The sequence below is a fragment of the Tachypleus tridentatus genome, chromosome 8 (genome assembly GCF_004210375.1).
Source record: "Tachypleus tridentatus isolate NWPU-2018 chromosome 8, ASM421037v1, whole genome shotgun sequence".
NCBI lineage: Eukaryota > Metazoa > Arthropoda > Merostomata > Xiphosura > Limulidae > Tachypleus > Tachypleus tridentatus.
Window position 1 is genome coordinate 22,725,919 of NC_134832.1, and position 12,202 is coordinate 22,738,120.

Genomic DNA, 12,202 nt, shown 5'->3' on the forward strand with positions numbered 1-12,202 from the left:
TGAAATTTAGTGACCAACAGAAGCTAACTTTCCGAGAATGTTATTCAGTTTAAAAAAAAAAATCATTCATGGGACTTTTAGGACAATTATATTGTAGATAGCAAAAGGGCTGTTAAAACTAAATCAAATTTGCAATTGTAATTTGTAGTGAATAATTTAAGTAGTAAAACTGGGCATCAATCATTGATTGGTGTAATGTATAACTGATTAATTGAAATTATAATTAATTTCATAAAAATAACCAACTAAATGAAATAAATATTTTAAATAACTACAATTTTTGATTATTCCATCTATTCAAATCAGAATATTACTATTATGAGTTTATTATTATATTTGTATAATTCAAGGTTGTTCAGCTAAATTAATTTATATCATGGCTCAAAAATAAATAAGTTAAAATTAGTGTATCTGATTATTATTACTATCTTTTATTATGACTGTTGATGGCTTGTAAGAGTAATTGATTAGTAAAATATAATTGGTTAATGAACCTGATGATTAAATATTCCACTAATCACCCAGCTATATCAAGTGGATCAATAAAGTTTTGTCCCCAATACCATTTTATTAATGATAAACTCAGCTTCTTCCAGCTTATTAATATGTAAATTACCATATGTACACCTCCAATAACTAACTTCCATATTCTATCTCTGGATGAAACTTGCACATGGCTTTTGCCTTCTAACTTATCTTCTTCGAAGAAAAAGGAGTCAAATAGTATACATTGGAGAAAAGAAGAAGAGAAGGAACATTTGAAACTAAGCAACTTGGTAAGAATCAATTGAATTAAAAATTTAATATATCTTGTATTTGAAAAAGATAGGTGTTATAGTAACAAATAACAATATTATTGGCAATTAAAAGGAATATTCACATAATGCATCCTGTTAAAATGATTACTCTTTGTAGCAAATATATTGTGGCTTTGTATAATTTTTAATACATAATTTATAAAAGATATGCATAAAGCACGTTCATTTACTAAACTTATATTGTAACTACACTATTAAAAAGTTTATACAACCACTTATTGAGAATGGTCATTTCCAGGTGATTGTTATTGATATTTTATCTACACTTTTTATTATCTTTGCAACATTATGTTGCCTTTTTTCTTTCAGGTTTTGATTTTTTCTGTCACTACAGCCTTTCATTTTATTGGCATACAAAATTTTCACTGTACGTTTTTTTTTTAGCTGTATTTTGTAGAATGTTGTGATTATGTGAGCAAGAGCATTTATTCCAAACAATGTAATATTTTTTATTCTTTTAACTGCAATTTAAATATAGTTTTTCAACTTGCAGATCTCTCTGCCAAATTTAGGATAGCATTATATCTTGGTTATTGGTGTTAATGAATCTAGAATGTGCTCTCATTTTAACTATCTGAAAATAAACATAAAACTATCAATTTCATTGGTGCATTTGGAAATGAATGCATACTTCCTTTCCTTGTTACTCTGAAGATAGGTATAAAGTTTGGATTTTAAGTTAATTGTTATCACAAAACACCTTCAGTGGTTTATATTCAGATTTATTAGTTTGGTTTCTGATTATTTGAAGAAACATTTAGTTTTATTCTTGTTCACTGTTCTTGCTCTTGTAAACTGTTGCATGAAGAACTTTCAAATATCAGAAGTATTCTTTATGAAAATGTCTCTCCTGGAGATTTTGTTAAGAGAAACACAAACAAAAACAGTACATCTGTAGTTTGTTCTAAACAACATTATTTAGTTTCAATTGTAAAATATTGTACAACTGTAAAACTCCCTTTATAGGCAAACTTTCATACACCTTATCATAACCAGAGCATTAGGTGAGAGGGGTTGTTGAAAGAGTGAGGGAAGTTTCAGACACTCATTTGGTGTGAAGTATAAACATGGGTCACATGTAAAATGAATTCATCAGAGCTTTAGATGTGTGAACTAGCTTGTATATATAGAAACAGTGGATGAAAACTGAGTCAAACTGTTTTAATGAATGCATTTTCTTCCTAAAATGATGTAACATGTTTGTTCAAGGCTAGATATATTGTCTACCACCTTTCTTCCTACTGTTTTACATTGTAAAAAGCTTAGTGACCAAGACCAAAATATATCATTAAGTCTGACTATGAATTATATTTTAAAGTAATTTAAGACTTAATTTTCTTGAAGTTAAATAACAAAATATTGCAAAGTGCATCTGTGTGCCTTGAAACATTTACTGTTGACAGCATAATTAAGAAATACAAATGGGTTAAGTTAATCTACATGTATATTAGAAGTATATTTATTTATTATTATCAAAATTAGGGAAATATCTTTTTATATGATATTTTTATTTAGATTTAGTATGCATCCATGTAATTTCCAATTAGCTTATGTTACTTTGCCATTCCAGGAAGAATGTAGTAAATTACAAATTTTAAAGTTTCTTTTTGACATTTCTCTCCAATCAGGCAGCTTATTTCAACTGCATATTGTATTATATTTTAATGCATAAATATCATCAGTTAGTATAAGAAGAAAAATTGTTTGCATTTCTCTGAAAATAGGTTGAAATTTTTGTTTTTTTATATACCATTGAATAAGTCTTGACAGTTACAACCAAGTTGTGTTTTACTGCTGAAACAATTTTTTATTTTCAAAATATTAATTCACTCTTCAGAGATATAATAGTATCAAAAAAGTATCATACACACTTGTAGAAATAAAAAAAATAACTTACTTTCAGATAACTTATATTTATCATATTTGATTAATATAATGCATATGGTACAGCTAATTAATTAAAAGATTAGTAGGTTACACTTTTTTTGTAGCTGCATAGTGGCAGTCTAAGAAATTGAGAAAATAAAATCTTGCAAGTCTGGTTAACTGATTCATTTGTTTATATAAAACTAACTTTACTCTAGACTGATATTAATAGATTTGCTCAAATGTTTCCACATTTTGGCATTTCTGTTTTTTTACGTTGCAATAAATTTTAAAATCATATGCGAGTGATATGTGACTACACTTTTGTAAACCTGTTGATTCTTTTTATAGTTACATAACTGGTAATATGCCCAAACTTGTGTGGTTCACAACTATTCAAAATTGTCCTATTCACACACACTTTTGAGTTAGTGTACTATGCATTGAAAGAAAGGAATATGATTAAAAATATGAAGGACAAATAATGAAGTGGATATTGTAGACAGAATAAACTGATTGTGTTTGTTGTATGTGGTGTTGAAATGCAAACTATATTTCTTCAGTAGTAAATAACAAAAGTAATAATTTTGTATCTGTTATTGTATTGATAAGTAATATTATTTGTACAAAATTGACATTAAAGAACTACTGTGTTTTATATGTCTTTAAAAAATCACCCAGACAGTTGTCTTTTGAGCATAAAAATGACACATTATGAAAGCAATGAAAACAGTTTTACTGACGTTTAGCTAGAACATATTAAAGTTAATATGACTTACAGAATCATAGTACTATTTAATATTTTACAACTAGCATGAAAATATATTTTCCATTAAACCAGAAATGTTTAGTGTGTTATGAATTGCAAGCAAACTAAAATGTCGTGGAGTAAATTAAGTTACTTTGTAGACCAATAGTATATAACAATTTTATCACAGTTGTGAGTTGATAAGAAATTTTTACTTTCAATTTGTCTATGCAAAAGTTTGAAATTATTAATCCAAAATGTTGTAATACTGAATATTTTCAGTTAGAACATATTTAAATTTTTTTTAAAATAAATTTTACTCTTGGCCAAAATTTGGTCAATCTGTAGATATTATAGTTTTATTTTGTACTTCCCTAATAATTTTTATACGTTAATGACAGAGAATTTATCAATAAATAGGTAGCTTTGATTGAAGGTTTTTCTTCTTCTATAGCATATTTGTAATTACAAAATAATGTTGTATTTAGCCAAGATAATTCCATTAATTATTAATAAACTGTGTTAGATATTGTACTCTCCTATTTTTGTTTTTTTATGAAAGATAAATCTATCCATGTATATGTTTGTGTGTTTCAATAGGACATTCTTCAAGTAATCTCAACACATTCTTTGATGAAAATTCCATGTTTGCAATTATCAAGGAAAATGAGTGTTCAGTTTGTAAGAAGACATTTTCTAGTAAATATAATATGAAAATACACCAAGAGATGCACAGACCTGCTCGCCACTCTTACCAGTGTTCCATATGCTTCAGGTCATTCTCGTGGAAAGGTAACCTAAAAACACACAAGCAGACAATTCATGCAGAAATGTAACTCAAACATCAAAGATGGTGATATTATCTTCCACATTGTTTGCTATTTGAGAAATTAGTTTGAATTTTTGTATACATTTCATCATCTCTGTACATATAAAGAGATGTTAGACTTGTTTTGCCTCTTTACACTTCTTTAGAAATCAGTGTTTTTTGAGTTCTGAAGAAGATTTTAACACAAAGTTTATGAGTCAAGCTAAAAAAACAAATTTAGAAAAGTCTAAATAATACTTTTCTGGGATGTTGTACATTATATACTGATTAATTTAATTAACCTATCTAGCCATATTCTCTAGAACATAATAGTAATTATATCAAAACAAAAACTTGTTAATCAACAACCTTTATACATGTTTTTAAGTTTTTGGTAGTGCCAGTTGATCATGGTGTAGTTCTTATAATTTCATTTATGTGTTAAAACAGCATATGATAAAAATTACTATATTAATATGCTAAGTGGCTGACCAATATGAACCGTGTATTATATGTGATGTCCCAGTAGTAATAAAAAACTAGGCGAGTTATATTGAATTAGGCTGTGATTAATTTTAGTAGACACTATTACAAGTTTATATATGTACATCTTTTTTATTGTTGATAACTAAAACACTTTAGATGGGTTTAATCTTAGGTAAAAAATTTAAATTTGGTTTATTTATGAACTAATTTTTTATGTTGATAGCATATTTATTTTAGACTTTTTGAAATAATGTATATATATTTTTGTCTTGCAGAGGTAACTCAGAGGATGTATATATTTGTTTGTTTCAGAAAGATAGTAACAGAATAAGTCTTTACCTAAAATGAAGACAGCCATCAAAGGTACACCCAATAAAGATTACCACTTCTGTTTTGTTATTTTAATTTGTTATGTTTTTTAATTTGAAATCTATTTCCAATGAACTGTGTAAAATGATAGTGAAACATTCCCACATTAAACATAACTAAACATTGCACTAAAAATATGGTTAAGTAAAAGTTTATTATTGAACAGTTCATACTTCATAGTCTGTTAGAAACAAGATACATTGGTTTATTATCCTATTTTAATTAAGGATGACAGCATAGTAACACTTCTGTTACATACACACGAAGAGACATTTATAGTTATTACTGTAAGTCATTCCAAATGAAAGTGTAATAAACAATTGTATTGACAGGAAGTGGTAAATCACTTTTAAAACAACATAGAAGAATTAGTTATCATAATTGGCAGTGAGTGTGCAATGAATAGTGGGACACACCAATGAGCAGGAAAATAGTACCTTAACTACAGGTTATACAGTAGGAGATATGAAGTAAGTATTGACAGAGCTTAAGGATGAAAGGAAGACTGAAATAAGATAGATATATATTTTAAAAAATAATGATTATTCAAATATACAGCAAACTAAACATGGAAGAGGTACTACTCACTAGTCACCATGAACTCTGCACATTATTTGCTATCTGTCTAGAAGAGAATGAACTTAAATCAGTGGAAATAAATTTAGAAAGTTTATAATAATCAGAGAAGACAGGAAGAATAAATGCTATCTCAGACTATGTGAGAAGGGAGTTAACATTAGTTATCTGGAAGCCACCACCACTTACCCAGTAGTAATTACACATCTTTGTCTTGCTAGTGGAACTTGAAGCACCCTGAGCTATTTCAATGAGCCAAGTTTCTGTTCTCCTATAAGTAATCTCTCTGTGATATAAATCTATAAGAGTAACTAGCAAAGCATAAGAAAGTAGAAAGTTGAGTTGAAGTAACAAGTGTAAAATTAGTAGTAATGATATGTAATAAGTTTTTTATTTTATTTTTTTTTTATAAGTGTAAGCAATAAGCTTGTAATATTTAACAGATGTTGAACAGCATCTTTTGTAACTATTATTTTGATCTTTTTGGAAGTTAAATAAATGTATACTTTGCATATGAATTTTGACTGTTTTCTTAATTCTTATATAAACTTCTATAAATTGGTAATTTCAGTGATATTACCATTGATTGTTATTTCAAACAAAATATTATTTGTAACAGTTTGTTGCCTCAGTGGTACAGTCTGAAGAGTAGCATGTTACAATATGGTAACATGTTTGTGTTTAAGAAATGAATGGTATAATTTTTTATATACTAAAAACCTCAACCATAAAGTTCCATAAGAAAAGTAAAAATTCTCATGATCGTTTAAAAATATTACCTATATTGTTTTGAAATTCATTCTTGGTATTTTAGTATGCATTCATGTTATGGTTATGTGCTCTTATAAGAAAGGCAAAGTTTCCATGTGAATGTAACAATTTGTAACATATGCTAGATTAATATTTATGAAATTTGGAGATCTTCGTAGTATACTGACACATTCAGGTGGAGTGTAATTTTGTACTGAAAAATTTTTTTAATTTGAAGTTTGTGATAAAAATGTGTGATCCTTCAATCAAAATTTCAGTTTCAAAAATGTTTCTTCCATCATCACAGCAGATATTATGCAAGTCAGTAAAATGGCTAAATATACCTCAACAAGCATAATTTGATCAGCTAATAAAATTAGCAGACATAATTTGATCAGCTAATAAAGTTAGTTAGGCTTAATATTCCAGTTTCGTATATCTTCCTCAGTAATAGAGCACTTGCAGTCTTCTGTAAATCAGTTATCTTCATTACACTTTGGTTTGTTTACAATAATATAGACATTTGATTAAGGAGCTTTTAGAAAGGTTTGTGTGGCTTTGCTATAAAAAATCAAACAAACTCAAGAAACAATACTCTTCTGTTATCACCTGCTTATAAGAAATGAGTAAGTATTGACCATCATTGATTTTATTTTGAAGAACTGAAGCAAATCATTCAGGTTTTGCTGTGTATCTATACTGTGGAATATCAAAAAATATACATTTTTGATTACCTACTAATTTCTTTGATTATGTTTGAACATCTATTGTTAAATATGACGTAATTAGATAAGTAATATTTTTTAGTTGAAGTGTGTTAGTATTTGAGTTTATAATGGCTCATTGTATTCATGTATCATAAAATACTTTCTCTAATATGTATTCATACTTCTGTGTTTTAATTTATTTTTTATGCCATTTTACAATTATCATATATATAAAATAAATGATGTTTTTATGTGAAAATAACTTTTGATATAAATTTTTTGAAAACTTGTCTATTTAGTATGCAGAGAATAATATATATATTGTACAGGTGTCCTAAGTAATGTACTATTCTAAGTTCTAAAAATATATTTAGTCCTTGCAAACACAATAATTGCCCTTGGTGCCAACAGTGACGTTTTTGCAATAAAACACTAATTTTTGATGATAAGTGTACATAGCAAATATGCAGGTTTTATTTTATTTTTTGTAAAAGTGTTACTTAATCATAGAATAATTAATTTCTTATTAAAATTTATCAGATATTTTGATAATGTGCTAAGTAGGAAACTTATTAAGTTATTGTATTTCTATTTGTAGCTTAATTCATATATTTTTAAATTAGGAGGGAAAGTTAACAGGGATGAGTACATACTTGTAAACTGTTGCAATCTTTTAAGAAATTAGGAATTCCAAGCATTGAACTCAACTGATGTTACTCAAAGTAACAAGGGCTTTATGTTTAAGTACATGTCTGATGAAATATTTTATGTAGTGGTGTATTAGGAATTTAATTGGTGTTATCTTTTACTTCTATTCAAGTAACATTTTGTAAAAAGAAATGGTCTGGTTTCTTACATTCTCTTGCTAATCCACTGTTTATTAGTGTCTTCATTTCTTCAGTAATTACTGTAAAGTGACAAATAAGTCATTCTTTGTGTTTCCATATCATGATGAGTTTTATATTGTAGTCTTAATTATTGTTTTTTAGGATTTTGATCACAATAAAGTACTATGATTTTCTATAACATTGACAGTATTTTTATTTCGATTCTTAAGGAAATATCAAAATTAGTATTAAAAAAGTTAAACTTCAACATACATATTATAGAGACTATATGTAAAAATTGTGTCAAGTGGCTTGGATTTTTAATTAATTTTTGTAATTTACTTATTTCAGTTGTGCAACACTTCCACAGTAGACATTTGCTTCAGCTACCAATATCTAATTTGCAAAGATGTGTGATGTTGAAATCACATATATTTTCACTGCCTCTGAAGTGTGATATCTGCAAAAACTTGAGCAGGAAGGATCATCTGATAAGTAATGTGTAACATCATAAATTGTAGTACGGCCCTTCTCTACCACCACTCAATTCCATAGATGTCCAGTTTAGAAGCAGTTATATAAACAAGGGTTACATTAAACATGCAGAATGTATCTTCATTGAAAGCTTAACTGAACAATTCAGTGGATTCAGTTTGAAATTAAACTTTTTAATGAGATGGCTTGCTTTAATTTTTAGATTGTTCTGAATTAGCTGTCTGATGATGGAAAATGTCTTGAGTTGCTAATGTTTAGCATAATTTCTTTCTCAGTTTTGGAGAAAACTTGCTCATTAAATATTTTTTTCTCAAAGTTAATTAAATGACTATCATGGCTATCTTTTGTGGAAATATATATGTTTGTTTCGAAACACAGATATAAAATATTGATGAATTTTTATGACTTACACAACATCTTGACTTTTTTAAGCTTGTATTAATTTATACATTATCCTAGAAAAGCTTGAATTAGTAGTGTTTTCCGATTTGTAACAAATGGAAACAAAAAGATGAAATAAAACAGTTTACAACAAGAGATTTTATCTTCCGTTATTCTGTGTACCAAAGATGTAAAAATGTTTCTTTCCACTACAAAAACTAGCAATATTTGTCATTTGAAACTACACTTACTGTATTTAAATCATACATCAGTGCTATTTGAATATTTTAAAGGAAAAAACAAAACAGTAAGGATGTAAATATTTTGTAATATCAAGGCACGTTATGTTCAGAATCACAAAATATGTTATTGGGGATAATAATACACATTTGTGTTTCTTATCACCATGAACCTGTGTATATGTGTAATTAGTTTGCAAGTTTTGGTAAATGTTCTCACAATTGTATTGTTCAGTTTTACTTCTAGATGACATTGTGAACATGCTATAAAATGTTTTAGATTGTAGACAAGACTTAAAAAAATTAAGTACTATAGTTATTATCTGGTCCATTAAAAGCCAAAATTAAGAATGAAATAAAATTATGATGTTTTCATAAGGAAGGTTTCATTACAGTAATTGGTCTTAAAACGAAATAAAAGAGTAAACACTGTAAAAGGTATCTGAAAAACCAAATCTTGTGTATAGCAACTTTTAAAGGTTTAACAGTTGACAACTTATTCTCCATTATAAACAAACTGTTGGAAACATAATTTGTGGTAAGACCTACAAGCACTTTTTCAAACCACACTTAGGAACAGCACAGAATTGTAGTTTTCCTCCAATTTTTAGTGTATCCTTATAAGCTATCAGTTTAATACGTTGGCTCTTAAGCACGTTTTGCCAATACTTTCCAGGGTCCCACTAGTCATTTTACAATTACTTTTTTTAGTAAGAGTGTACATGTCGCCATTGTGTTGTAGTCAATAAGTGACATTTTAAAAAGAAAATAGAGCACAACTCACTGATATTGGGTTGTGTGGGAACCGATGCATTAATGTACTAACTCTTTCACTACCATGGGTGCATATATGTCCCTCTAGACAACTGCCATGTGGGTTTGGAATTTTGAACCATTAAAATTTACTAGTTTCAGATGAGTAATGAAAAATCAACATAAACTTGACATCTGTAGAGCCATTTATCAATACGTTTGGTAATGAAAGAGTTAATACACATTTTAATTAAACTGTTTAGGAAATTTATGCACACAAAAAACGTTTGACCTGATGATAATGATATAATTTTCATTTTGACACATTTTCCTGAAACTTGAGCATGTACTAGCTGGAGATATTTTTATCAACATGTTCTACATTTATGACCAGAATACTTGTCTGCAGTTTTATCATGTTTTGTCTTAAGTTGTGTTTGAATTGCATCATCCTTTTATGCTACTAGTGAGTTGTGTAATGTTTTACATACACAAATTCTGAAAACAATGGAATGAGAATGTTGATTTTGATTTATGGAGGCAAAATATACATTAATAATATTTCAATATCATATGTAATTTAATTGTATTTATTATCTATAACATTGTTTTTTGTCACAAACAGTTTTAGTTGTTTTTATTTATTATTTGTTATTGCATCTTTGACTTAATCTGACTGTATTTACTTGTGAATTATAGAAGTACTACAGTAAAAAAGAAAAAAATTGTAGATGTTTCATAATTTGTTTTTAATTGTTCATTTTCAGGCATAAAAAATCAACAGAAGTTTTTAACACACACCTACACCAGTTTTGCTGAGAAAAATAACTTCTATTTAGGCAAAACATTTGTTTCCAGGTTAGACAATGCAACAGGATTTTCTCAAGACTTTAGCACTGAGTTTCATGAAATTGGAGGACATGTTCCTGAAGGGTGTACCCGCAGGAGATGTGTGCTTTGTAGTAAAGAAGGAATTCAGAGGAGGAGTAATATCAAGTGTGCTAGGTGTGGGGTTGCTTTGTGTATGGATTTAAAGAAAAATTGCTTTGCTGAATTTCACAAAAAGAACTTTCCTTTGTGACATAGCTTCTACTAAAACCAATTACACAGTGTTAAATAGATTGATATATTCAAGTCAGTTTATGATTTGAACATATGAGTGGTTTTTTATAATTTGTGCTTTATATTATATTTGAATATTTTGTAAATTACTATCATATATCAGTTGTATGGTAAATAAAAAGTAAAACTTCTCTACAGTAATATGTTTGTCCTTGTGTATACAATGTTTAAAGTAATAAAATCAAATGTTGGCCTGTTTCTAGCAGTTCACAAAATTGTAAACAGATTTAAATTGGACTTTTATGTGATTTCATATTTCTTGGAATTTTATTTGACTTTTTATAAAATATGAATATATACTTCATATTTATTAAAACAAACATAACTATGTACTTAAACTTGTCACAAGACAAGTATGATTAATTACATGCGTGCCACTTTTCCGCTGAAACGCGGATTTCCGCAGTTTTCAAACGGCCAACGATCACCCACGAGATTCGTGTAAATTCGAGGAGAAAATATGAGCGATTTGGGGGCCGGGTAGGTGGTTTTTGAGGAGAAATCGTATTTTTTTCAATGTTTATTGCAGAAAAAAGAAAATCTGACCGCCATCTTGGAGGCAGTCTTGTTTTGTCTCGTTGCAGGTTTCGTGGTCTGGTATCATGTGCATACCAGACGATAAAATATTCTCTACGCTCCAAAGAAACAACAGCGATTGAAATGTTTAAAAGGAAAGATGTTCATTTTAATCCTGTAGACAAGAGAATGTGTAAGGACATTAGATCAGCAGCTTCAAAGTATACCTCAAAGCTGAGGGAGAATCAGAAGGAAAGGGCAGAAAGGCTTGAGGCCTATGGTTCTGTGAAATCTGGCCCAGCCACCTTGGCTAAAGAAAAAGTCCAGAAAGCCGCAGAGGCACAGTGAGCTGCCCATTCAGAGAAGGAGAGAAAAAAAGCTCGGAAGAGAGCACTGGAAACCCTTGTCTCGAAAAAGAGGAAAGTAGCCAAGATTGATTAAAGGAAATTAAGTGATTTGAAATTTGACTGTAATTGATGCTGCAGAGCAGAAGTTGATATCAGTGACTGAAAAACATTTTACTATTATCTGCAGCATACAGTGTCAGTGGTTTATTTTAAAGCATATCATTAATTTTATTTTGAAGCAATGTCAAAGCTTTCCTTGATTTGCTGTTTCAGTTTGTATTGTGAAAGAATGAAAAATATACTGATATTGAGGTACCAGTAATTTACTGACAAGATTGTATAGATGAACAAGTTTTACTGTAGGTAGTCATGTAGAGTAATTTTAAGTAATTTG

At 28.5% G+C, this 12,202-nt stretch overlaps 1 protein-coding gene across 5 annotated transcripts in view; it reads left to right on the forward strand.

The window, feature by feature from the left end:
• LOC143258666 (uncharacterized) overlaps positions 1-12,202 on the forward strand; it is a 75,403-nt gene that overhangs the window by 60,218 nt on the left and 2,983 nt on the right. For 2 of the 5 annotated variants that reach the window (XM_076518028.1, XM_076518029.1), the window contains exon 5: positions 10,591-11,082. The exons of 1 other annotated variant lie outside the window; for it this stretch is intronic. In XM_076518028.1, the coding sequence (XP_076374143.1) occupies positions 10,591-10,904 (314 nt within the window). In that variant the 3' untranslated portion in view covers positions 10,905-11,082. Of the gene's footprint in view, positions 1-8,306; positions 8,986-10,590; positions 11,083-12,202 lie in introns of those variants that run through there. 2 more of the 5 variants (XM_076518031.1, XM_076518032.1) reach the window with 2 other exon arrangements.